The 24,023-nt window shown below is 39.0% G+C and overlaps 2 protein-coding genes across 7 annotated transcripts in view; one reads left to right on the top strand and one right to left on the bottom strand.

The window, feature by feature from the left end:
- Positions 1–805, top strand: part of LOC126366836 (PDZ and LIM domain protein 3) — a 45,139-nt gene extending 44,334 nt beyond the window's left edge. For all 6 annotated transcript variants that reach the window (XM_050010144.1, XM_050010142.1, XM_050010147.1 and 3 more), the window contains one exon: positions 220–805. In XM_050010144.1, the coding sequence (XP_049866101.1) occupies positions 220–306 (87 nt within the window). In that variant the 3' untranslated portion in view covers positions 307–805. The remainder of the gene's footprint in view (positions 1–219) is intronic.
- Positions 806–5,929: 5,124 nt separating this feature from the next.
- The window catches only part of LOC126366931 (uncharacterized), a 39,510-nt gene continuing 21,416 nt past the window's right edge, over positions 5,930–24,023 (bottom strand). The window contains exons 4-7 of the mRNA XM_050010275.1: positions 9,212–9,332; positions 7,040–7,136; positions 6,500–6,712; positions 5,930–6,130 (exon numbers count right to left, since the gene is read on the bottom strand). Coding sequence (XP_049866232.1) covers positions 5,930–6,130; positions 6,500–6,712; positions 7,040–7,136; positions 9,212–9,332 — 632 coding nt within the window. The remainder of the gene's footprint in view (positions 6,131–6,499; positions 6,713–7,039; positions 7,137–9,211; positions 9,333–24,023) is intronic.

Below are 24,023 nucleotides of genomic sequence, written 5' to 3'. Positions count from 1 at the left end.
TACTATTACATATTCGGGGGATTTTCATCAAAGCGGAGAGGAAAAGCGCAGCGGACATGTGCGAAATCAACCAATCACAGCGCGTGAGAGAGTGAGAGAGAAGACTCTCTGTCGCTACCTCGCGCTGATTAGTCAATTCTTGCTCATCTCTCCGCTGTAGTGAAAACCAGTCAGTTATAATATTAAGTTCATACTAATTAAACCGATTTCCCTTTTCAGGTAAATTCATTACACGAAGAGCACATTCAACAGTCGAATTCATTCAAGCGTCTGATGTACAACGTTCTAGGTGACACGGAATTCTAGTGCGGACCTCATATTTGCCGCCATATGCATCTTCATAATGGCAATATCAACATCGTGCAAAGTTTCTGGGCTAAGTCGCTTAGCGCATCACATGCGTTACAGAGGACTAATGCCTTTAACAAAAAGGACTGATATTTAGAATGTTTTACGGCGGTTAGACGAAGGCGCCTTTAGACTTGTTGGATAGCAACGAAATAAGACTAACAAAATTAATTTAAGGAGGCTATCTATAATAATGCTCCTGGCAGTGTGTACTATTACTTTTCGGTGGATTTAATGATTCTAATACTCGAGTATTAGTGATATAATTTATATTTATTAAGTAGCAATGTAACGTTTATTACTAAGTGTTGATTTTCTGTTTGTACAGAAATTATATTGTTTATGTATCATGTGAAATGTTGAGTGTACAGTCTAGTCACTTCGACCCGAGCTCTGGTCGTGCTACGAGTATGAAATTCGATCAACTTTATTAAATATATTATTTATTTTTATCTAACACCTTGTTTGATTTCCCTAGCCTATATTACACGATCCTTTTGGAACCAATTCATATAAACTTCTTATTCATTTGAAAGATTGCATAAATAAGTAATGCAAATAAGTAACGATGGATAATAGATAAAAAATAAAAGTATTATGAATCTCAAAATAACTATATTTATAACCTGGAGCTAACTAACAATGTTATACAACAAAATAAAATACAGTCTTAAAATTTCATGAATGATAAGTACACAGGTCAAGGGTGAAAGTAATTTTGAGCAAAAACAAACACTTAACAACTTATATCACAATATACAGGCCTGAGTACCGCCGCGTGCGCCGAGCGTAAAAACAATACAAAAATCACACAACTACAACACGCAAGTCATCACACGTTGCAAACATTACAATTGAGGAGTTTCCAAACGTTAAAATGATAACAATATTAAGAATCCCTAAATAAGGCACTACATCTTTTCAACGTCCAATAACACAAACATTTTAAGAACGCCAGCACTCAGCACACGGGCCGTGGAGATGTGCCAATATTACAAGCAATAAAATGATTATTAAAAGCGATTATTTACACATCGTACCCCGACAAAATTGTGATATGTAATACACAAAGTAAGTACACAAAAATAAGTGTTCAACGCATGCAATATTTGACACACCTCTGGCACTCAAGTTATCAGCTCAATTATTCTTATTAATGTAAAGACTGACCAGGTATTATCGGTATTATTATACAATAAAATTTACAATGTCGGGTTGAAATAATGTACAGTACAAACCAACAAGACTGAGACCGAAGTGTGAAGGGGCAACGCGGATTCTTTATACAAAACCTTACAGATTAATATTTTCAAACACGGCTCGACTAGTAAGGTGACTATTTGTAAAATATGGATGGACTGTCAAATGAGGAATACGCTACGCGATAAACACTCGCCGTAAAACGCCCAAGGTTCTCTGCAGACACGGCTATATAGACTAACAAAATGACATATTCGAGCGCTTGCTAGAGACATAACATAGCTGGCGAAGAGTAGGTATGCATACTATGCAGTATACACCTCTAACTACCCTCCAGGGATACAGACGTGAAGCTATGTTATGTTAGAATAGACCGACATTTGACAAAGGCTTTAAAATGATGTATCGAATCATGAATAGTATACACAAACGTCTTCGGCTCAGGGCTAAAACGTAACACTTAAATTTTGGACTGATTTCTTACATTTAGCACCAAATATCCAAAATATTTAATAACTACCTAACTACCACACCGTCGGTTTTTTGTGATTTTTCCAACACATCCATTCGCATACAACTGAAACATGTTAAGTGTTTTAAGGTAGTGCTACACCTGGTTTACTTGCTAGTTTAATGTATATACAATATTACACGATGTTGCTTTAGTTATCTGCAATCATTTAAAACGTCAACGTAAACCATACACGCAAAGAGCATTAATCGGCTATAGCAAAGTCGTATAATTAATTTTAGTTCAGAATATTCCATCCCAAATGAGTAGTAAACCAACAGGCCGTCGTAAAATTGTTTAAAGTAATTACATAAACTAATCAAGAGAATAACTTGAACAGCGCAAATAACCGGTCAAGCGTGATTCTTTGTACGTAAAGCTTCCGAATTAAAGTAGCATATTAAATGCTTTATAAATGCACAAGTTTATTGCACTTCATTTAAATTACTTAATAGAAACCGGCGTGTGATTTGAAACATGCTTCTTGGCAGTTTGTGTGAAGCGTTTAATTTTGTAATCATTTCTGTGAGCTTTGAAATACCGTAGATTTTTGACCGTCGCCGCGTGTAAACCAAAATCAATCCAGTACTTTCAGACTACGATCGAAGGGAAACCATAGAGTTCCTTACAGATTACTAACTAGAGAGAGCTTAGTGAAGAGAAGCAAACTGAGGAGATTCGATAGTTCTATAAATATGAGTACGCGTTCATGTCAAAATCTCCAAGCCATGAAGATATGCGTAAAATGACAATTGACAATTCCACCGGAGCATGCCTATTTATATATATATGTCGAGATCTATACATTTTATAAAAATGAATCGCGATAAATTATTTAGATATATATAACAAGTAAAATCCGAAATTCTAAATCCATAAAAACTTTTATATATTATTTCGTGAGCCACACACAATACAAGGAATTATCATTCTAAATATTGTGACTAAAAAGTGAATACTTGAAATCATTTTTATAAGATTACGTATTTAGAAATTCATTTGACGTAACGTTTGAACGACCTTTACTGTGATAGCATTTTTATAGTACCGGTTTAGTAAAAAAAAAAATAACGATAAAAATATCGAAAAAGTAACCGATTAAAAAAATATATGTACAGTGACTGCATCCCAACAGACATGCTCCGACTAAGTGCATATATTGACACACACAATAAAGTGAATCACAAGTAAATAAAGGAGAAAAGGGGGTTAAAAAAGCCACATCGAAGCAATTCATCTAAAAATGCAATATGGCTATTTGACATTTGTGTGCATTGCGCACTTACTTTTATATGCGCAAATGTCAAATTGCATTATTGCTTTTTAAGATGAATTGCTTCGATGTGGCCTTTTTAACCCCCCAGATTTCTCATTAAGTCATTAGAGACAAGAGTAGATAAAGAAGAATATTTATAAAATAACACAATTTGCCTCATGATTTCATGTAAACCTCAGTAAAAATAAGGATTATAAGTTCAGGGTTATATATAGTTCGATGGACAATACATCTCGCGAAATCGCTGTATACCATTAAGAACGATTATGCGAGAGTAAAATGTAATGGCAAATATATCAATATTTACACACATTTCATTAAATGTGATATTAAGCGCAATATAAAAAGAGTTACAACGTCAAATTACAATGTCCGGGATTTTATATTCGTTCCGGATGATTTTGAAACTGATTTTGTATCTGAATTGCAATGGATTTCGTACCTTAGTTGAAGGGATGGAGACGTTTTATCCTGTCTAGCCCCCGCTACATAGACTAACAACACAAACAACGCGAGATTTCATGCTAGACGCGTCGATAAAAGTCGATGCTAAAACTCGCGACGTATGTCGCGTTGCGCGGGGTTGCGTAATCCACGCCATAGAAACAATAACGGGACATTGTACACGCTCTTTACTTCTCTTGTATTATTTCTAAGTAGAAATTCAAAAAACCAATTTGAATATACGTAAATTAGCGCCGATATATCTCCCATTACAACGTTTAGGTCATTGACCCCAGTCATATCAATATATCCAAGTAATTCAACTATTTACATACTCCATTCTAGTATATACAAACTTGATCGCACATTGCACAGCACATTGAGTATATTTATATATTGTTAGGGCGACCACACACATAGGTATAACCCGTGTAAATTAACTAGGTACATCGCGTCAAGGGGATTGCATACTAGCGAAGTGTCTAGTTGATTCGTAGGGGATATAGATCTGATAGTAATTCCTGTAGTGCTTGTAACCTTTTTTATGGTAGTATGGATCAAAAAACTATACATAAAATGGTAGATATATAATGTTCCATTTTAGCATAGAATAAAGAATAATACTACGTATAGAACGGTGATTCTCCACCCCGCGCCGATTCGTATCGGGCGCTAACCTCACCTCCTCTGGGTCCTACTTTAGTCTTAAACGGCTTAAGCCGCTAAGGAGAAGGGGAAAGAGCGCAGGCTGTGTCTCACTCGCATAATTACGCGACCGGCGGCACCCAGTAAAAAAAAGATTGTTATATGGAGTGCCCGGGTGTGATTTTAGGACACAACAGGCTAGTTTCCAACTAGTCAAATCAGTTACTTTTTACTAAACGTCAAAACACGAAATTACTATGGAATTTGTATGAAAAAACACACTGTGACGTAATGGAAAAACATGTCAAAGTGTCATAAGTGCGACATTTCACATTACATTTTTCTTTATTAAAATTAAATAGTAAAAAGAAAACGTTTTATGTCACATTTAGATCTGTCTTTAGTAATCAGAATTACATAATCATCTTTGACCTAGGAGACTACCCAATTTTGAGTAGACTTATTTACCTGCATCTACAACTTTGTATACTCATAAATGAGTTTTTGTATAAACTGGTACTGCTTATAAAATCGACGTATGTTGCAGGGAAGCTTCCTGTTTGCCTACTCAGGTATTACTATCAGATGCACCATAATGTGTGTGATCAACGTTGCGATGGATACCACTATTCCTCGGGACGATTTATTGACAAATATTATTACATTAATTGATTATAATAGAATAGAAATATATTTACACAACATTTAATCGACAGTTCCATACTATTTCAAATGTTAATGAGTTTGATACTAAGCAAGTATTTAGTGATATTCATCACAAGAGGAAAATATACCGTATTTTTGTATAGGTACTGTTCCTATTGCGATGAGTAACGCTAGAAATACGATACGAAATTAACCTAAATGTATAATTTGATTTATTTACTGTAATATTTGAGTACATAGATACGCAGAAATCGTCCCAAAAATTAGTACGGATGTCGACAAGCGACAGAAACGAGCGCACTAGAAGTTAGCGACGAGCGATTACTTATAAACCGGATTTATATCATGGATTCAATAGACTCGATCCTACCGAATTAGGCATTCAATAATTGATTCTTTATACATTACGGATCTGGAGCCTAGTGCATACTTCGGTCGGCAATAAACCGTTTTAACATTTATTCAACGGGACACCGGGCTCTCGTCTAGTTCGCTAGTCCATTCATTATGTACACAAGACGGCGCCCGCGACTCGCCCGGCGTCCAACGAACACGAATCAACCCGCTTCACCTACGTTCGCTACACATCTACCTATTCACACCTAAAATACACATTCGAACCAACATCACTAGCAATACGAGCCTCTTCATTTAGGGTCCACGTCGTACCGTCGGCTCGCGCACTCACAGCGGGGACCCGATCGTCCTCGGGGTCCGTTCGGGCGCATTTCGAGGGAGTTCGGGCGTTTCCGGGAACGGTCGGGCGTCCCCGGGGCGGTCGGGCGCTAGTAGACGGTGTCGTCGGGGTAGAGCAGCAGCGGCTCGGGCGCGGGCGGGCCTCAGGAGGCGGTGTGCGCATGCGCGGCGAGGGCGGGCGCGGGCGCGGGCGCGGGCGCGGGCGCGGCGGGCAGCAGCGACTCGCGGCTGGCGCGCAGGTTGGGCAGCGAGCGCGCCGCGCGCGCCTCGCGCCGCGCCTCCAGCGCCAGCAGCGAGCGGATGTCCGCCTCCAGCGGGTCCACGCTGATGTGGTACACGCCGCCCTGCGCGCGACATACACCATTGAATCACACAACACGCACGGCAAATTGAGATTCTATTTTCAATTGTAAACTATAATTCTATGGCTTCGTAAAGCGTTACGGCTCCAGAGGGTTTCAATATCTACCTGACGAATAGTTATAGACTAATGTGGGAGTATATTAATAAAGACCAATTACCTCACGTCTGAGGGATTACCGCGTCCATCTCTGTTTCTTTGGGTGATTGATGTTCTTTTAGACGCCTTTAGATTGACTTCAGATTTTGTATATACAAAATGCGTGCATCTCACCTCCTGAATAGTCACCGAGTCCCATAGCCGGTCTAGAATAGATCAGGTGTTACGTAGGGTATGAGTATAGAGCGGGCACCTCAGCGTGTGCGGGCGCGTCGTCGGCCCCGCCGGCGGGCGCGAGCCTGGTGTCGGAGGAGCGGCGCGCGTCCTCGTGGTCGGGCCGCAGGCGCTCGTCCGCCAGCGCCGACAGCCGCCGGTTGGGATTCCCGCGGTAAGTCTCGAAGCCCCCGCTCTCATCTTCTTCGTGGAACGCGGCCGGTGGCGGCGGCGGTTCGATGTTTGCTACTACCTGCAATAAATATCGTCAACAATCAGTCAATACATCAAGATTGTTAGTAGGAAAACACAGTCCTACTTCAGAATTTTCGAGAACTGTCAAACGTGAAACATTAGCGTGGCTAAGATCAATAACGTGTTCCTTGTCGATCGACTTCGCTCCTATTAACAATACGTAGTATAAAATCGTCTTCTGTACGTTTGGGTTGACCTCCAGAACCTGAATGGATCGGCATGCAATTTTCATTATTACGAGTATGATATGCATTTCTCTGAATACTTTGCATTTTTTTGTTAGCTTTCAAGAGGTCTTTGCGCCTGTAACATACAAAATGCTGACCTGTCCTCTCGCACTCCTCTCACGTCGTTTATGCCGCACCGGAGGGGACCCGCCGCCCATTGGCACCTTCTCTGGAGCATTTTGAATGAGCAGTATTCTGTAAATAGACAAGAAAATAAAGAGTACTTTTCCACGTGTGTTAACTTTGAAGGAATAGTATAGCATTCTCTTCAATGGGAATTAAGGTTCAGAAGAACGTGTCCTTCCTGTCGGCTGTTTTCTTTTTCATACCTACTACCAAACTCTGTAGACTCATGAGCGAATAGAAGGGAACTTGATGCCAGTTGTGGTACCAAGTCCGAGAATGGCGAAAATGGACATGATATAAAACTGTAGATGAGTCAGCCTGTCGCCCATATAAGGTTGACCATCAAGGAACGAAGACAATTTGTTGGTTTCTACGACCGACCGCTGACTACGAGCTGACCGCTTTGGGACAGATAGCCTGCACCAAAAAGAGCGTCTGCATTTGGATCTAGTCAATTAGCGAATACAAAACTGCACGCTTTCAACTATCTTCCCCGGCATCTTGTAAAAACCGACAGAGGGACTGTTTCCTTTCCAACATGATTATGTTAGGCCTGAAGATCTGTCACGCGCTATACAATTCCTCAAATCCAACGTAAGACTTCGTACCAATACTGGCTGCAAAATCTGCAAAGGTCTTGAGTTACTTTTGGTTTTACCCACCCATTAGGGACTACGTAACTTTATATGTGTCTGTACGATTAATGAATGTGGAGGACGCAAGAGAAGTGTGTCAAGATCGAAACAAATGGAATTCCATAGTCTCTACTTACCCCGGTGCGAAATAGGCGAGATTTTATGTATGTATGTATGATTTAAACTTTAAATCATATAGCTTTAAATTTTAAAGCTTACAACTTTATGTACAAAAAGCTTATTATAAGATGAATGATTACCTAAATGATAAAAATGCCTGATATTAAATGTGTTCCTTTTTTATTTGAAAGATGTGTTGCTGTTGCAGTTTCTTGTCAATTCTTCTCCTCAACCATTAACTACTTGCGAAATGACGTAAATTCAAAAATGTTACATTGACCTTCAACAAGTTTATCCATGATAATTACGTTGAATAAATGATTCTGATTTCTATGTATGCCTGTAGAGTTTCCTTAAATATTCCTCAGACATTTGGTAATACTGTTTGCAACAGTTCACCAGCTCATACGCATAACATTACTATCAGGGGCCGAAGGAATGCCTATTGTTTACAGTGACTAATGCAAACTTTACCTTTATCAATACATACTTGTGATTCTGAGAAGATTGATACTTACATGTTTTATGAATTCGTATTTGTTTATATTAGGTATATATTTGCTTACTGTTTATACCTAGTACCCACATTTAATACTATTATAATACTGACATTAAGAATTGATGTATACATTTTTGTGATAATATTTGTTATGTTCTATTTAAATAATTTTGTAATATTTCACGCCGCGACTTATGCTGAGTGAGTGAGGCCCTTTTATCTCAGATCGTTCACCACCACCTTATGATCATTCTAATGAACATCCTCTATGCTTTTTGTGATTGTTTTATGAAAATGTTTAAGTGGTGTTATTATCTTGTTTTTGTGTGTGGGGTCCTTTTATAGTAAACAATTTCTATTCTATTCTATTTTTGATAGCCTGGCGGAAATCGTTGCTTATTATAAAATACTTCGTGCTTCTTTCCTGTCCTAATAGTTATACGAGAGTAAATTTCAGAGCACTTGATCAATATCACTCGTGTCACTGCGAGAATATTCTAGCATCTTTTAACATACATAAGTTCCAATCGGATATTTGCAAAAAGACAAAATATTCTAGGATATCTAGGTGTGACATGAACGATATTGAATTTGAATTTTACACTTAACCATTAGGAAAGAAACACGTAATATCCAACCAATCGCAACGACCCGATTACTTTAGTCATAGAAGCGGCCAATCAGCTCGCTCCAGCAAACATAATTATCAGGACGTCGATACCGCCCCCGCCGACGCCGCGATGCTTTACTGGAACATTACGAAACAATGGTTCTCTCAAAATGACACCCTGAACCGAGATTCGCCCCTAATTGGGCACCCTGAAGCCTGTTGTCTTAAATTTTGTCCAGGGTTAGCCCTCAGCGCATATTTACGTGTGGGAAAAACGTACCTATTGTGAGCCCGCCAGCGGTTGCAGAGATGCAGGTACTGCCGACACTGTATGTACATGAAGACTGCTCCGCCCGTGAACCCCACCGCCACCACCACCAGCTTCGTCCAGAATGGCCATGCTGGAACAACAAACATTTACATTCAGACGCTGTTTACTTGTTTAAGGCAGCGAGTGTTTACATTCTGCTGTAATTAATGGTGAGGACACTTACACTAAGGGCGTTTTCGCACCACATCCTTGACCGATTTAAGTCCGAGAATGACGGACAGTAGAAAATTCATATGATATATCCGATGGACGTAGAAATAGTTCGACGGCCATTCCAGATCCGTCATTTGAGGGACTCGGATCGGATAAGAATCGGAGTAATGTGGATTCGCCCTAAGGCTTCTTACTCCCTGGAAGCGTATTTGTGTGAATTCGAATCGTGGGTTGGTCGACGCAATAGGTACCTATACAGGGTGTTAGTGACATCGTAACGAATACTCAGGGGGATGATTCAGACCATGATTCCGATATAATATCAAGTGAAATTATTCGTCGCAAAAGTATGGAACTGAAAATAATTTAAAAAAGCACAAAAATTTTGAATCAGAAATCATAATCACGGCCTCAAATTTCGTTACTAACACCCTGTATAATGAAAATTGGTCTATTATATCCAACTCGGACCCAGCGAATGCACACTGGACCGAGGTCGAGTTAAAGCGCATACTCCGATCTCATCGTTCTTGGTAGGTTGGAATTGTTTCAATAGCGGTTATTACATTGCGCTGTCCGCCGGGCTAGATGCGTCAAGGTCACGGATTTGCCGATCAGATTGTGTAGTCTAATAGCAAATCGGCGGGGCGTAACCATGGTAACCACGATCTCGAGTGAGCTGGTGGGGAGTGACCATGGTAACCACCCGTGGGCGTCACGCATCTAGCCCGATGGACAGGGTAATGTAATAACCACTTACGTACGCGCGAGACGAATTTTGTACAAAAACATGTCAACCGGCGTAATACGTGCTGTTGAGCGTACCTTTGATTTCCGCTTAAAGAGCGGCTAAGTACGCGAGCGAAAGGCAGTGGCAATGGCAATAGCAGCGGCAGGAAATGATAATACCATTTTATAACCATGTCAACCTTACAACTTTTTACTCAATATAAAAAAAAATCTATACTAACACAACAACCACGATGAACCTTAGTACTTAGGCATATTATAACTTGTCCCGCGTGCCTGCTGTCGAGAATGACCCACCACAATCATCTCCCTGGCATTGTCCCGTTTTTCAAAGGGTCCGCTTACCAAAGATTTGACAGGTCCGGTTTTTTACAGAAGCGACTGCCTGTCTGACCTTCCAACCCGTGAAGGGCAAACCAGCCCAATAAAGGGTAGGTCGCATACCTCCGAAAATGCATTTCTCGGGAATGTGGGTTTCCTCACGATGTTTTCCTTCACCGCAAATGATAATTATTTAAGATCCAAACATGAATGCGAAAACAAATTCGGTTTAGGTCCGTGCTGGGATTCGAACCTGCGATCTCAAAGTGAGAAGCAGGCGTTCTACCAACGCTACACACCTACCCAATAAACCACAACACTCATCACTAATTTAAGAGCCACGCTCTTGTCGGTGTAGCATCCTTCACGCTACTTTCAATAAACCACACCCACTACAATAAAGTCCCTAATCGCCAATCCATCGGACCCGATTCGTTACGGGTTCGGGTATCGGAAGCGTGCTGTGTAAATAGCTCCACGGTGGACGGCGCCACGATTTCGCCATACATTTTACCTAGTCCCGAAGCCCGAACCCGTGACCTTAAGCGAATTAGCGATATAGTCCTACATATTCCAATATATTATGCGGGAAGGGTTACCGTCTGGAGACCAAAACCTAATTTTCAAACTCGGAGCACAGTCTAGTCGGATTATCATTTACAAAACCTGATACGAATACAATTTGCGTAATTATATTTGTTTTTTAAGTTAGCAACAACGTTATTTAATTCGCGTGAGTACTAGAATGTATAATGTATTGCTTCGGTTACAATGATACATGTAATTTGCATTTGATTACAATAAATGTTAACTCTGTACCGTCGGTGAAAAGTAATACAAGTCCAAAATTCAAGTTTTGAGAAAATCGAGTTTAAAGTTAAAAACATTCTAGCTCGCGACTTATAAGGAATAATGGAACAGAAGTTAGATGTGTCAATAGGTGATGATGGAAGGTTTCTTTTCTAATATTTAGTTATATTTAGAACCTAAACAGAAATGGTAGAGGATCAAAATAAATTACATGTATCAGTTGACACCAACTTTTATACTGTGTAAATTGATACAAGTCTAGTTATACCTTTTTACACACATAACTATACAAAAGTCATCGTTGATATATCATATTTCAATTAATAATTTTACAGTCTTATTCTACAAAAAACAAAATGTCTTGGAAGAAAGTTTATTTCATAAAGTTGTAGAAAGGCAAAATTCTATTTATTTTCTTTAAAAAGTAAAGAAACGTAACTTATATCAATTGACACAAACGATAAACTATAACGAATTTGTGTCAAGTGGTTTAACATGACTTATTTTTTCGGTTTTATTGTGTAAAATGATACATGTTTTTACGAATTTCTAGAAATAAATACATATAAAGATGGTACACGTATATATAGTGTAAGGTGGCGATAATAAGATATTTTTGTTATGATTTTACTCTCAAAACTCATAAATAACCGGTCAAAACCACCACTGCTGCCCGCTACAAACACATTTTGTCCACTACACTACGCCCCTAATCAAAACCACTTTTTTGCCCTCTAACAAATGAAGGTAAGAGAAATCATATTAAGACTGGTCATTAGAAATGTTTCAGGCTAGCCTGGCAGTATGGCCTGAAGATAAAGGTGATGTACCTACGTACTTTTAAACCAAAATCACACAAACCGGTAACTTCTTTCCTGTTGAAACTATTTAAAAGATCACTACTTATTCCACAATCAAAATTCCCTAAAGTAAAGTAACATTCGATATTTCGAATTATCAAAATTCCCGGTCTAATGGTAGCCCGCAACATTGACAAAACGATAAACGGAGTCGAATCAATGTTGACGATAAGAATAGATAGTGAAAATGAAGATCATTGGTTCACCTCCAAACCTATAGGTTCAACAGGGCTATCCTCAGGGTAGGTCTTATAACCTTTACCATGGTCTGTTATGGTTAAGCTAAATGAGCTCGTTTCTGCAAAACTCTACACGTAAGCACACGTGGGGGACTGTCCGCGTATCCTCGCGTATGGACCACTATTGTGAAGTGGGCAAACTTTCCACTATATCATCATCATCCACCTGCCCTTATCTTACTCTAGGTGGGGTCGGCACAACATGTTTGTATGGGCAAATGTCCCATCTTCTTCTTCTTCTATCGTGTGGATTGTGAGGTGAATTACCAAACCCATCAACCCTGGTGTCAGGGTTATAACTGAGCCGCCATAGGCCCCTTACTTGACCCAATGAATACTCGAATGTCCCATATGTAATGTTATTTTAATGGGCTCAGTTTTCCGCATAAACGCAAGTGGTCCATTATGCGTGCTTTTATTGAGTATGTAAGCCTACTAACTCTGTTCAGAAGCTCAAATACCTCCTGGGATTTTTACAAACTTTGTGACCTGGTTTAATTAAGGGGTTGTGCCCGTGGCGTTGCCAATTATTTATTCTAATCTAATCTATCCTACAAGATCCCACTGCTGTGCAAAGGCCTCCCCTTTCTCTTTCCATTTTTCACAGTCCTGTGCGTAATTCTCTCTTATGTAATCAAAATACAGAAAAAATATTACTGGTGGTGCTCAAGAGTTCAGAGTAGTTATTCCCTTTATAAAAATGAGGAAGCTCGACAAATTTACACCATTCAACGTGTTTGAGAAACTGGTAATCTTCTCTTGAGAAGATGTGGCAGATCCCGATGCTGCCGATGCCGAGCTGGATCCCAGTAGGACCTTAAACCCAAAAGTACGTACGATCATCTACGTCTGTGTAGGTTCAAAAATACCACTACCGGCGCTTGCATCAAAGATCTAACCAGCGTGTATTGAATGGTTTGCATATTAATTGGAGCTCGATAATATTTGGAGCCATTATTTCACGTCTACAACCTCCTTAGCAATGAAGGCATCGTTCAATCTGCCACCGCTTAACCTGCATGTAATCAAGAAAACTATGTAAAACAGCTATGCTTCGAGCTAAGGGAAGGAGACTAACGACAGTTATGACAAATCTCAAGTACCTCTTGACTAACCCTGCCATGGTGATAACGACGCCATGATCAGGACCCACAACTTATTGAGGTACTGTAATTAAGTACTACAAGGTGGCTATAGCAGAAAGAGAAAAAACACGGTTTGGTCTGAAGTACTAACTTAACCTATACCCATTCGCAATGCGGATCAGATATGGTTTGCTGTGGCTCTAGACAAAATGTCTTCCCATAGACAGGTTTATGCGGAGGTCACCCTAGGATACACACTGGTGGCGCATGGAATCGAACTTGTATGTATCATTATACACGACACGTTATTGATATCCAAGATCGTATTTTCTGAAATATTTTGATATATATTAATTTATATTACTTTTCACGAAAAAATAAATTTGGTGTTTGATGTTACAACTAAAATTATATCATTAAACACGGACCGTGAGAATTCAAGGATTGCGTGTATTTTAATATATGTTGAGTTGCATTTACTTACACCAAAATATTTGATGAAAATCTTCATTTCACTTTAATACAAGTTAAGATGAATTATGTTACACGTATTATAACAGCATGAATCCTTCACAAACAGTACTTATATCATTGAACACAAAAATTATCTCCGTATTTATAATAGCTACAGTTACGAGAATTAGACAGAAAGAAAGAGAATTTTTTGAACATGAAGTGTGTGCTAATAACTCAAAAGTGATACAACTCGAGTTGTATTACTTTTCACCGACGGTACAGAACTTATTTGACGAAAAACATGGACTTTTCTTATGTGTAGATAGAGAAATCTAGTCAAATATTCAATACGTTGTATAAATTAAAGTATAAGTCTGTCTCCTAAGCTAAGTTCGGCTAAGCGCAAGAAATCTAAACGGATTCCCATGCGATTTGTACTGGATTTGCTACGCGGGATTGGCACGCATGCGTAGCAAAGTGAGAGGCAAGCATTCTCTATGTGTATATATTACTGCAAAATCCCGAAAGACGGTAAATCTTTAGATTTACCAAATTATGATGATAAAAGTCCCAATTGTTTTTCAATATACGTTTATTTCGGACTTTAACTGACAGGCACCTGGTTATTCTTACGATTTACCACTGAGCCATGGTAAATGGTAAAAAAGAGATGTTTACACGTGGTGAACCGTGGTGGATGATTGGTAGAAGAATATGCAGAATCAGAATCATTTATTCAACGTAATTATCATGGATAAACTTGTGGTGCAAATGTGGTGATTGAATCATAAAAGTATTAATTAACAAAAACATAATCAGCCCACACATATCTAATTGCTGGGCACAGGCTTTCATACTGGAGGAGTATAGAACATACCTACTTCACCACGCTGCTCCACTGCTTTTATGGGGGCGTTTAAAACCCAAGTAAAATTGATTCTATCATAAAAGTAACAGTATGTTTTTTACTCTTGTATTTACTTACCGAAACCAGTCAATGAATACAATTTCGAGGTTCCATAACTTTTCCGGGCTTACAATAAATAAAAAAAATATACTTATGAAATTGCCACTTTAAGGAAACTCGATTGACAGATACCTTGATAATGACCGGTCGTGACATTGTATGATGATTTACTTTTTTCTTTGTGAGTGCGGGTGTGTATGTATGTATGTCGTATGTACTTATTATATGGCTTTGATGCCGTATCTAAACTGCGCGAACCTGACACATTCTTGGCCGCATTCATATTTTTTTTTATTTTTAAATTTTTGCGTGTTTTTGTACAATTAGATTTAGGCCAGCTTAGCTTTGCTGTAAGTCCATTGCATGCCGTTGTCACCTATAATTTGGGTAACAATAATTACTTTGTCATTTTGTGAAGATCTTTACTTCAACTTCAACTTTATGGTTTATGGCAACCGGTTGTCGTGTCTTAGACACCCATTACTGCCAGAGTGAAGCTCTATGCAGTAAGAGACTTGTTGTTTACTCACTTGTATTTTTAGGGACTTTCTTCATGGAGCAATCGGATATCGCATGGTTGTAATATCCGATCGGATGTTACGATAATGTTGCCAGTATTAGAGCACAACTCATAACAAAACGTTTTACTTTTTTTGGGTAGTTCTTCGAACACCGGAAGTCAATATCAATACCGCAAAAACATCATATTTATGTTTTCAACTATCGTAAGTTCTAACTGAATATTTGCAAAAAGACCAAAGATATTAGGATACTTTTGCGTTAACGGTAATGAGATTAACCACCGATATCCGAAGACCTAACCCTTTCACGTCATAACTGGTTATTACATTCCCATAGACACGTTTTGACAAATGTAAAAAATACTTCTTCTATCGTGTAGGTTGTGAGGTGCACCAACGCTCATCAACGCTGGTGTCAGAGTTACTATAGATTCGCCAAAGGCCCCTAACATGACTCATGTAACGACTACGATCACTAAGTAGTAACCGGGACCAACGGCTTAACCTGCCTTCCGAAGCACAGATCGTCTTACTTTCGGACAATCAGGTGATCAGCCTGTAATGTCCTAACCAAACTAGGGATCACAAAATGATTTTTGTGATATGTCCTCACCGGGATTCGAACCCGGGACCTCCGGATCGTGAGCCCAACGCTCAACCACTGGACCACGGAGGCCGTAAAAAATACTCATATATCTAGATTGTCATCTAGCCTATACTCAAACGTCATTTGTTTAATTGCATCGCGAGGAAACTCACTTACATGTATTTTTAAACAACTACTAGATTTATCACTTTCTTCATTTACAAACTACCTTGTCGAGTAGGTGTAGAAATTGAATGACTTTGTATTACAAATATTACAATGCAAGTTTACTTGATTGCAAACAAAGGACAAATGTAATGAAAACATCACATAATAACAGTGGAAGACACAACAGGTACATTTATTGTTGTGATAACGATCTCTTCTAACAACCTTTACACATAGGAAGAAGTGTTGATGTGTATGTTTTGTATTTTGTATGTTTTTTCTAATTATGTACTGGGCTGGAAGCAAATATATACCATAGAACCCCTTATACACTTCTGATCAAAAATCGAAACACCGCATGTTTATGTTTAGCAAGGATTCTCTTGTTTTTTTAAAATATTTTGAAGTATTAGGTATTAAGCCATCTTCGAGGGCATCAGCGTCGTGCCGACTAGGAGTCGAAGTGGTCGCCATGGCCGATATCGGTCGGAGGTCATCATCATGAGGTTTTTTGAACGTTAATGTACATACAGGGTGTTAGTGACATCGTAACGAATACTGAGGGGGACGTTTCAGACCATGATTCTGAGTTATATCCAGTGGAATTCCCTGTTACAATGAAAATGTTAGTGTTTTTTAAATTATTTTCCGTTCCATACTTTTGCGATGGAAAATTTCATTTGATATATACTCAGGTCTGAATCTTCCCTCAAAGTTTTCGTTACGACGTCACTAACACTCTGTATAAATCATAAGGTTGTTTAACCTAAAGAAAAACTTCACACGAGCTAATTCTACTTAATTGCTTGCCTAATCCAATCCCAAAATAAACATCATCAGCATTATTTTATTATGACGACACATTTAAAGAAATTCACTACAAAATTTGCACAATCGAAGTAACATTATACGAGAGACCGCCCAAAGTTTACTGAGACGCTGCCCTAAGGACCACCCAAAACCATATTTCCACATACCAAGTGTAGCGAAATAATTGTTTATAACGTAGCATCACGCCTGCAGCCCGAAGGGGTAGGCATATAGTATGTACGCGTACGGTCACGATCATTAATATGTATACACTTTAGTACCATGTCACATTAACTTTTTTGACAAATTGAACTGTAAGTCTCACTAAATGTCAAATATGTTAGTGCGACAGAGTCCTAAAGTGGATACATTATATTGCTCATGACTGCACGTACGGGAGCGAGCCTATTTTATATGTAGCCGGGGGCACAACTTCTGTTATATCGTTATATCAATTTTCAATAATCCAAAAATGAATTCAAACTCACAAAGTCGCATTTAGTGGTTTACAGTCCGAGCCGGGATTCGAACCCGCGACACTTTGATGTAAGTCACATGTTTTTTTTTTAATTGAGTTGGGTTTGCTCTTGACTTCATTCTTCCACGCACATGTTCTCCGAAAAGGGCTATTATGGATTCCTAATCCAAGTATAATTGTTTATTTACATTATATTTAGGTACTTAATCTTCTTCTTATCGTGTCGATGGCAAACTAAATAGTATCGGCCCAAAACTTCAATTCAGTTATGATGGTTTTGTGGTATACGTCTCAAACGGGAAGCGACGCGACGGTTTGATCCCCGATACCGGACTTGCACTAATGAGTTTTTGGCGGCAAGGATGTGCTGCCGCCAAAGGATGTTTTCGGGGTACCGAACTGAGCATTATACCCCGCTAGCCACAAGTTGGTAGTGTGACTAGGGATCGACGATCCGACAGTGCTGTGTTGGAAGTTGTATAAATGCGTCTTGCTGTGTAAACTTCGATACCGCGTTTCACGACCGCTTGAAGACTGCATTATTGAATGTGGCGCCATCTGTTGCATGTGAGCGGAACTAGGTGGCCAACTAGTTGGGTCCGCTACAAGTTATTAATTTAACTTAGGTGCAGTTTTCACTAACTCTCTTGGCTCGACCATTCTATCTATCACGTCCATAACAGATAGCTCGGTGAGGTGTGGATACTTAGATCATCTTCCGATGGATGTACCTCTAACTACCTTATTGGGATACAGTCGTGACCTTGTGTTATGTTATATTTACTTTATAAAGGAAGCATATTCATCATGAATGTGCCTTAAATGCTTGACTCAAATGCTGAGCACTGTTTTCTTTGCACGTGTGTCCTTAGTCAAACATTCTAGACTATTTGTATTCTATTGAAAGGTACGGGTAACTAGTCTGTATAATTGTGCAACATCGTATTTTGCATGAGAAAGTCGCAATATACCTGACACAGACACAACTTCATCACGTACAGTAATGAGCAATATCATGTACCCACTGTCGCACTATCATATTTGACATTTAGTGAGACTTGCGGTTTAATTTGTCAAAAAAGTTAATGTGACATGGTATCAAAGTGTATACATATTAATGCTCGTAACCGTACAGAGAATCACAATCACAAGTCACAGACAAGACTATCTCACCTGTTAACCATAGAGTTTATCATATCCATCTCCGACGACAATTGAAATTTGGAATCACTCCAGATTCTGTGCAGGAATGTAGATGAAACTAGCAAAGATTATGGGTTTGGGCATAAACGTCACACTCCAGACACCTGATACAAACAACCTCCCACAGACACTACACATTGATATTATCGTACACGCGCATCTGTGTGTGTGACGTCTGGCACCATACGATTCAAGTGTAAACTATGTCCGGGTGTGGGGGGGAGGTAAACCTAACTAACCTAGCTGAGACGCTGGTGGGGAGCGGAGAGTTGCCGTTCTATTAGGCTACAGGAGGCCACATACATACACTTGAACAACAACAGTGCAGGAAATTGTCGCATTTCGGTCACGTCATAAGATCCAGCGGAAGATCTCTGGAAAAAGAATTATTAGCCGGAGGCGGCACTCCTGGCAAAAAACTTGAGAGATTGGTTCTGCATCATGACCACGATTTTGAGAGCTGCAGTCTACAAAACAAGAATAGCCCTGATGTTCACCAACTTGCGATAAGAGTGGAACAAAGAGAAGAATCCATCTCAGAACTTTGAATTAAAAATGGCTGCTAGTTGCCTGCTGATTGACTACTTGTACCTTTGTTTACCCCCACCCCATCAGGAATTACGGGCGTCTAGTAAATAAACATGTAATAAATAATAGTACTAAAGACTGAAGCCTTAGTTGAACGCAAAGCAACTTTGAAGGATATGCTCGTAATATGCATTGCATAATAAGATACATAAGTAGTAGCATTTACCCACAAATAAAGGGGCACAAATGCCTAAGGCGAACGAGGTGAACTAAGGCAAGAAGGTTAGGCAAAAGATATTTATTAATACTTTGTTAAACACCATTACGTAACCTCTACATTTACACTTTGGATTGTTTTGATTCATATTTACGTAAATAATTACTAAAGTGTTAAAATTTTGTTGAGTTAATAAATACAAGAATGAACATACACATATTAACTTAGGTGGTTTGTTTACATGCAATACAAATTCACACGCTGAACAGTAGCGACACCTGATGATAGAATCAGGCAGTATTTATCCTAATTAACAGGAGTTCTTGGTTTCAACCAATCACAGCTTACGTGTTATTGACCTACACGAACACTTTGTACATACATACATACATACATAAACTCACGCCCGTAATCCCTAATGGGGTGGGCAGAGCCACAAGTAATCAAAGACAACTTGCAGCCACTGCTTGCTTGTACTTTGTAATTTGTACAAACCACGGCCCCTTTTGTTCCTAGGCACCTATTTAGGTATCTATTACATCCAGGTGCTTACTCATGCCCTGTTTATAGCAGCGTGAGTCATCTGCACATATATTATGTTCTATGTCACACAATGACGTGAAACAAAAATTATAGGCAATTACTAAGCATTGTTTACTCTGGGTATAACGATAGAGGATTTAAATTGGTTAAGTGCACGATTAGATGGTTATACAAAACGAATACGGACGCACGTGTAAGTATGCGGTGGCGCTTCTTCGACAACTATAGAAGTAAATTATGGCGACGTGGCGGAGTACGAACCTCATCAACCCTGGTGTCAGGGTTACTATAGAGCCGCCCAAGGACCCTGACATGGCTCATGTATCGACTACTTACTTACATCAGTGCGTAGTAACCGGGACCAACGACTTAACGTGCCTTCCGAAGCACGGATCATCTTACTTTCAGACAATCAGGTGATCAGCCTGTAATGTCCTAACCAAACCAGGAACGACAAAGTAATTTTTATGATATGTCCCCCCACCGGGAATCTACCCCAGGACCTCCGGATCGTGAGCCCATCGCTCAACCACTAGACCACGGACTACCTCGAGCGATATAACGGGGAGCGCAGAGCCCTCATCCGGTTGTATGTAGGTGATATGATAACATGGCCGGGAGAATACTGAATACGCTAGATGAACCAATTGGAATCTGTCTAGATTAAGAAAGCATACATCACCAGGATCGAACGATCACAAAGCAATTTAATTTAATTTACTAAATAGTTCACAAGACAAATTAATTAAAAACAAAGCAGATAAAAGGTTCAGCTTATTTTTAGTAGGAATTTCTTCTTCTTTGTAATCGTTTTCAATCAACAAGTGTAGATAACATAACGACCTCCGTGTGCAAATTGATGTTTTATTAATGACCCTTACTTAATCACATTTTATTGTTGTTTATGACATTATATAGAATGTAGTCTTCCGTCGTAAACCGGTTACGTGCGTTTTGTGTCGCTATTTTTATCTTATTAATATTATATGAAGTTGCATTGACCCCGATAAAGTGGCGACAAAAACACGCTTTTCGGTTCTTTTATAAAAATTGCAATTTCTGAATGTTAATCCTTTTGAACTGGCACAAGGTAACAATTAAAGTACGTTTTTATTGTGCTGTCGGCTTTTGTTTTTAAAAGGTAAAGTCATATTTGGGTGTTTCCTGTTTGCCCGATCGTTGGACGATTCAGTGAGACATTTTTTCTCGATCGCCATACTCATAATAATGTAGCGCCCGTCGGTTTTAAGGGAAAATAAGTTGTTGTTTCCACCCAGTCCTTTCCATCTCATCATCGTCATCATCCAGAACTGTTTGCTCACCTGTGAAAGAGGTAGGGTGGGAGAAGAGCAAACACTTCTTCAGAGGATTCCCCGTAATATAGGCGATAGAAGACGTTCAGAGATGCAACGTCTTTGCGGAGTCGAAGTTATGAAAAATAAATATAAAATAATAAGTACGAGTACCTACTTAAGTATCGAACATTGTAATTATAACAGCTGCAACATATAACACGCTCACGACTAAACAGTTGTAACTTTTTTTATAATACCTATTTAAAACAACGTACAATACAACTTTTATTGGTTTAACTACAGTTGAGTGAGAAGGTAAAGTATTGATAACAGACAATTTTAATATTTTTATCGGCCTCCGTGGTCCAGTGGTTGAGCGTTAGGCTCACGATCCAGAGGTCCCGGGTTCTAATCCCGGTGGGGACACATCACAAAAATTACTTTGTGAACCCTAGTTTGGTTAGGACATTACAGGCTGATCACCTGTATGTCAAAAAGTAAGATGATCCGTGCTTCGGTAGGCACGTTAAGCTGTTGGTCCCGGTTACTACTTCCTGGTGTGAGTAATCGTCGAGCCATGTCAGGGGCCTTTGGCGGCTCAATAATAACCCTGACACCAGGGTTGCTGAGGTTGGTAATCCACCTCACTACCCACACGATAGAAGAACAGGGCCGTTTTGTAATGCAGGTCAACAATTAGCCGGATCAAATACGGCTGAATGAAAGTCCGCCTGGAAGGTGAACGATTTACGTTCTTCAACACGGCTAGCTGTAATGTAATACAGCGGGTCAATAGACGCCTCCTTATCAGTCTTTGGCGATTTTCCATTTTTACCGACTTCAAAAAAGGAGGAGGTCCTCATTTCGACCGTATATTTTTTTTATGGTTTTCACGGATAACTTCGTCGTTTATGAACCGATTTTGAAAATTCTTTTTTTAAAACCTTTTGCTTTGAATCTACTATATTTCGCGAAAGGCCAATACAATAAAATTGACCGTAGCATAAACCGCTACTCGTATTACAAAACGAGTTTTAAAGTATTAAAAGTATAATTTATTGTTTTACCTATATCTCATAGGTTTACGAACAATGTTAAGTCACGTGCGATTACGATCACGAGCATCTATATGCATACATTTTGGTACCATGTCACATGATTTTTTTTTACAATTTGCACTGTAAGTCTCACTAAATGTCGTCAAAGTGGATACATTATATTGCTCATGACTATACATCAATATGTTGTGTTGTTACTATACGGTCACAAGCATTAATATGTATACACTTTAGTACCATGTCACATCAACTTTTTTGACACATTGAACTGTAAGTCTCACTAAATATCAAATATGTTAGTGCGACAGAGTCCTAAAGTGGGTACATTACATTGCTCATGACTATACATCAATATGTTGTGTTGTTACTATACATACACATATATTGTCCGTCTACTGTTAATGTTTTCCTTGTGAGTAGTTCACGGAATTTGCAATCTTTTACGCATTCTCCGCGAAATGACGGATAGGTATGACCGTTCGTTTAATTCCTGGTAAAAACTAAAATACAGAATGATATAAGAGCTCGGTGAAGCGAGAAGCGTGAGTACTTAGTTCTCTGACTAGCCCAATTCCGAATATTGTCGTTAGCTTATGTACGTATGCGATCAACTTGTACTTGCCTACCATGTTTGTAAAGATATTGTGATATCCAGCGGAGGTGTAGTTCGTTGCGGTGTAGATTGCCGCTTTGGTATATCGCTATAAACATGTGTTTGTAAAAACAAGCAGTCTATGCTGCGCGAGCAACTTCGTTGGGTGTCGCACTTTGATTGTACTTGTCTTTAGTATAAGATGTACTAGTATAATAATATGTGGGATTAATGTCGGGAAAACCCTTTTAGGGTTTTCCGATGTTAACTATTTAAAATGTAGCATTAAATTGTATCTATGATAAATAAATAAAAAAAATACAGGGGATTCATAAGAGATTGACACTGCGATCAAATCCAGTAGACTTTTGAGAAAACTTTTGAGTTATTACTGACTTTGAGTTATATAGACTAAATATATTTTGTGGAGTACTCCTCAGAACAGTTCATATCAACACACTTTGATAATTGATTGAGATGGCTAACGTAGTGAACCACCTTTTAATAAACAGTAAGAAGTGAAACTCTTATGAACACACATTATTTTCATACAAATTCCATAGTAATTTCGTGTTTTGACGTTTAGTAAAAAGTAACTGATTTGACTAGTTCAACACTAGCCTATTATGTACATAGACAATGGACCCGATTCCTGCAGACACCGCCTAATTTTATTTTAAGTTATATCCGTCATTTTCATATCCGTCGAAAAGGAAAGGGACGGATGATTCACAGCTCTTAATTTTAGGAAGAATGAGTAAATGAATGAATAACTCGGGCGAATCAAAAGGTACGTCGCTGGTATGCAATCCGTTTGACGTGCTATCTACTTAACTGTGTCGGGTTATTGACGGATGTAAAATTTTTAGACGGTTGGTTTAGATTTGTGCTTAAAATTGACGCGTGTTCCATAAATTTTATGCTTGTCGATTACCCGTCCCTTTCCTTTTCGGCGGATAAGAAAATGACAGATATAACTTAAAATAAAATTAGATAGTATTTACAGGAATTAGCACCATTATGTCTCCAACATTACGATTCAAACGATCAATATTAGAAATTATAGATCACCTCTATCTAAAGCCTTATCTCATGACGAAAATCCCCCAGCGGGCACTCAC

Source organism: Pectinophora gossypiella, chromosome 5 (genome assembly GCF_024362695.1).
Source record: "Pectinophora gossypiella chromosome 5, ilPecGoss1.1, whole genome shotgun sequence".
Lineage (NCBI taxonomy): Eukaryota > Metazoa > Arthropoda > Insecta > Lepidoptera > Gelechiidae > Pectinophora > Pectinophora gossypiella.
The sequence above is the reverse complement of the archived record's forward strand: the minus strand, read 5'-3'. Positions and strand labels throughout refer to the sequence as shown.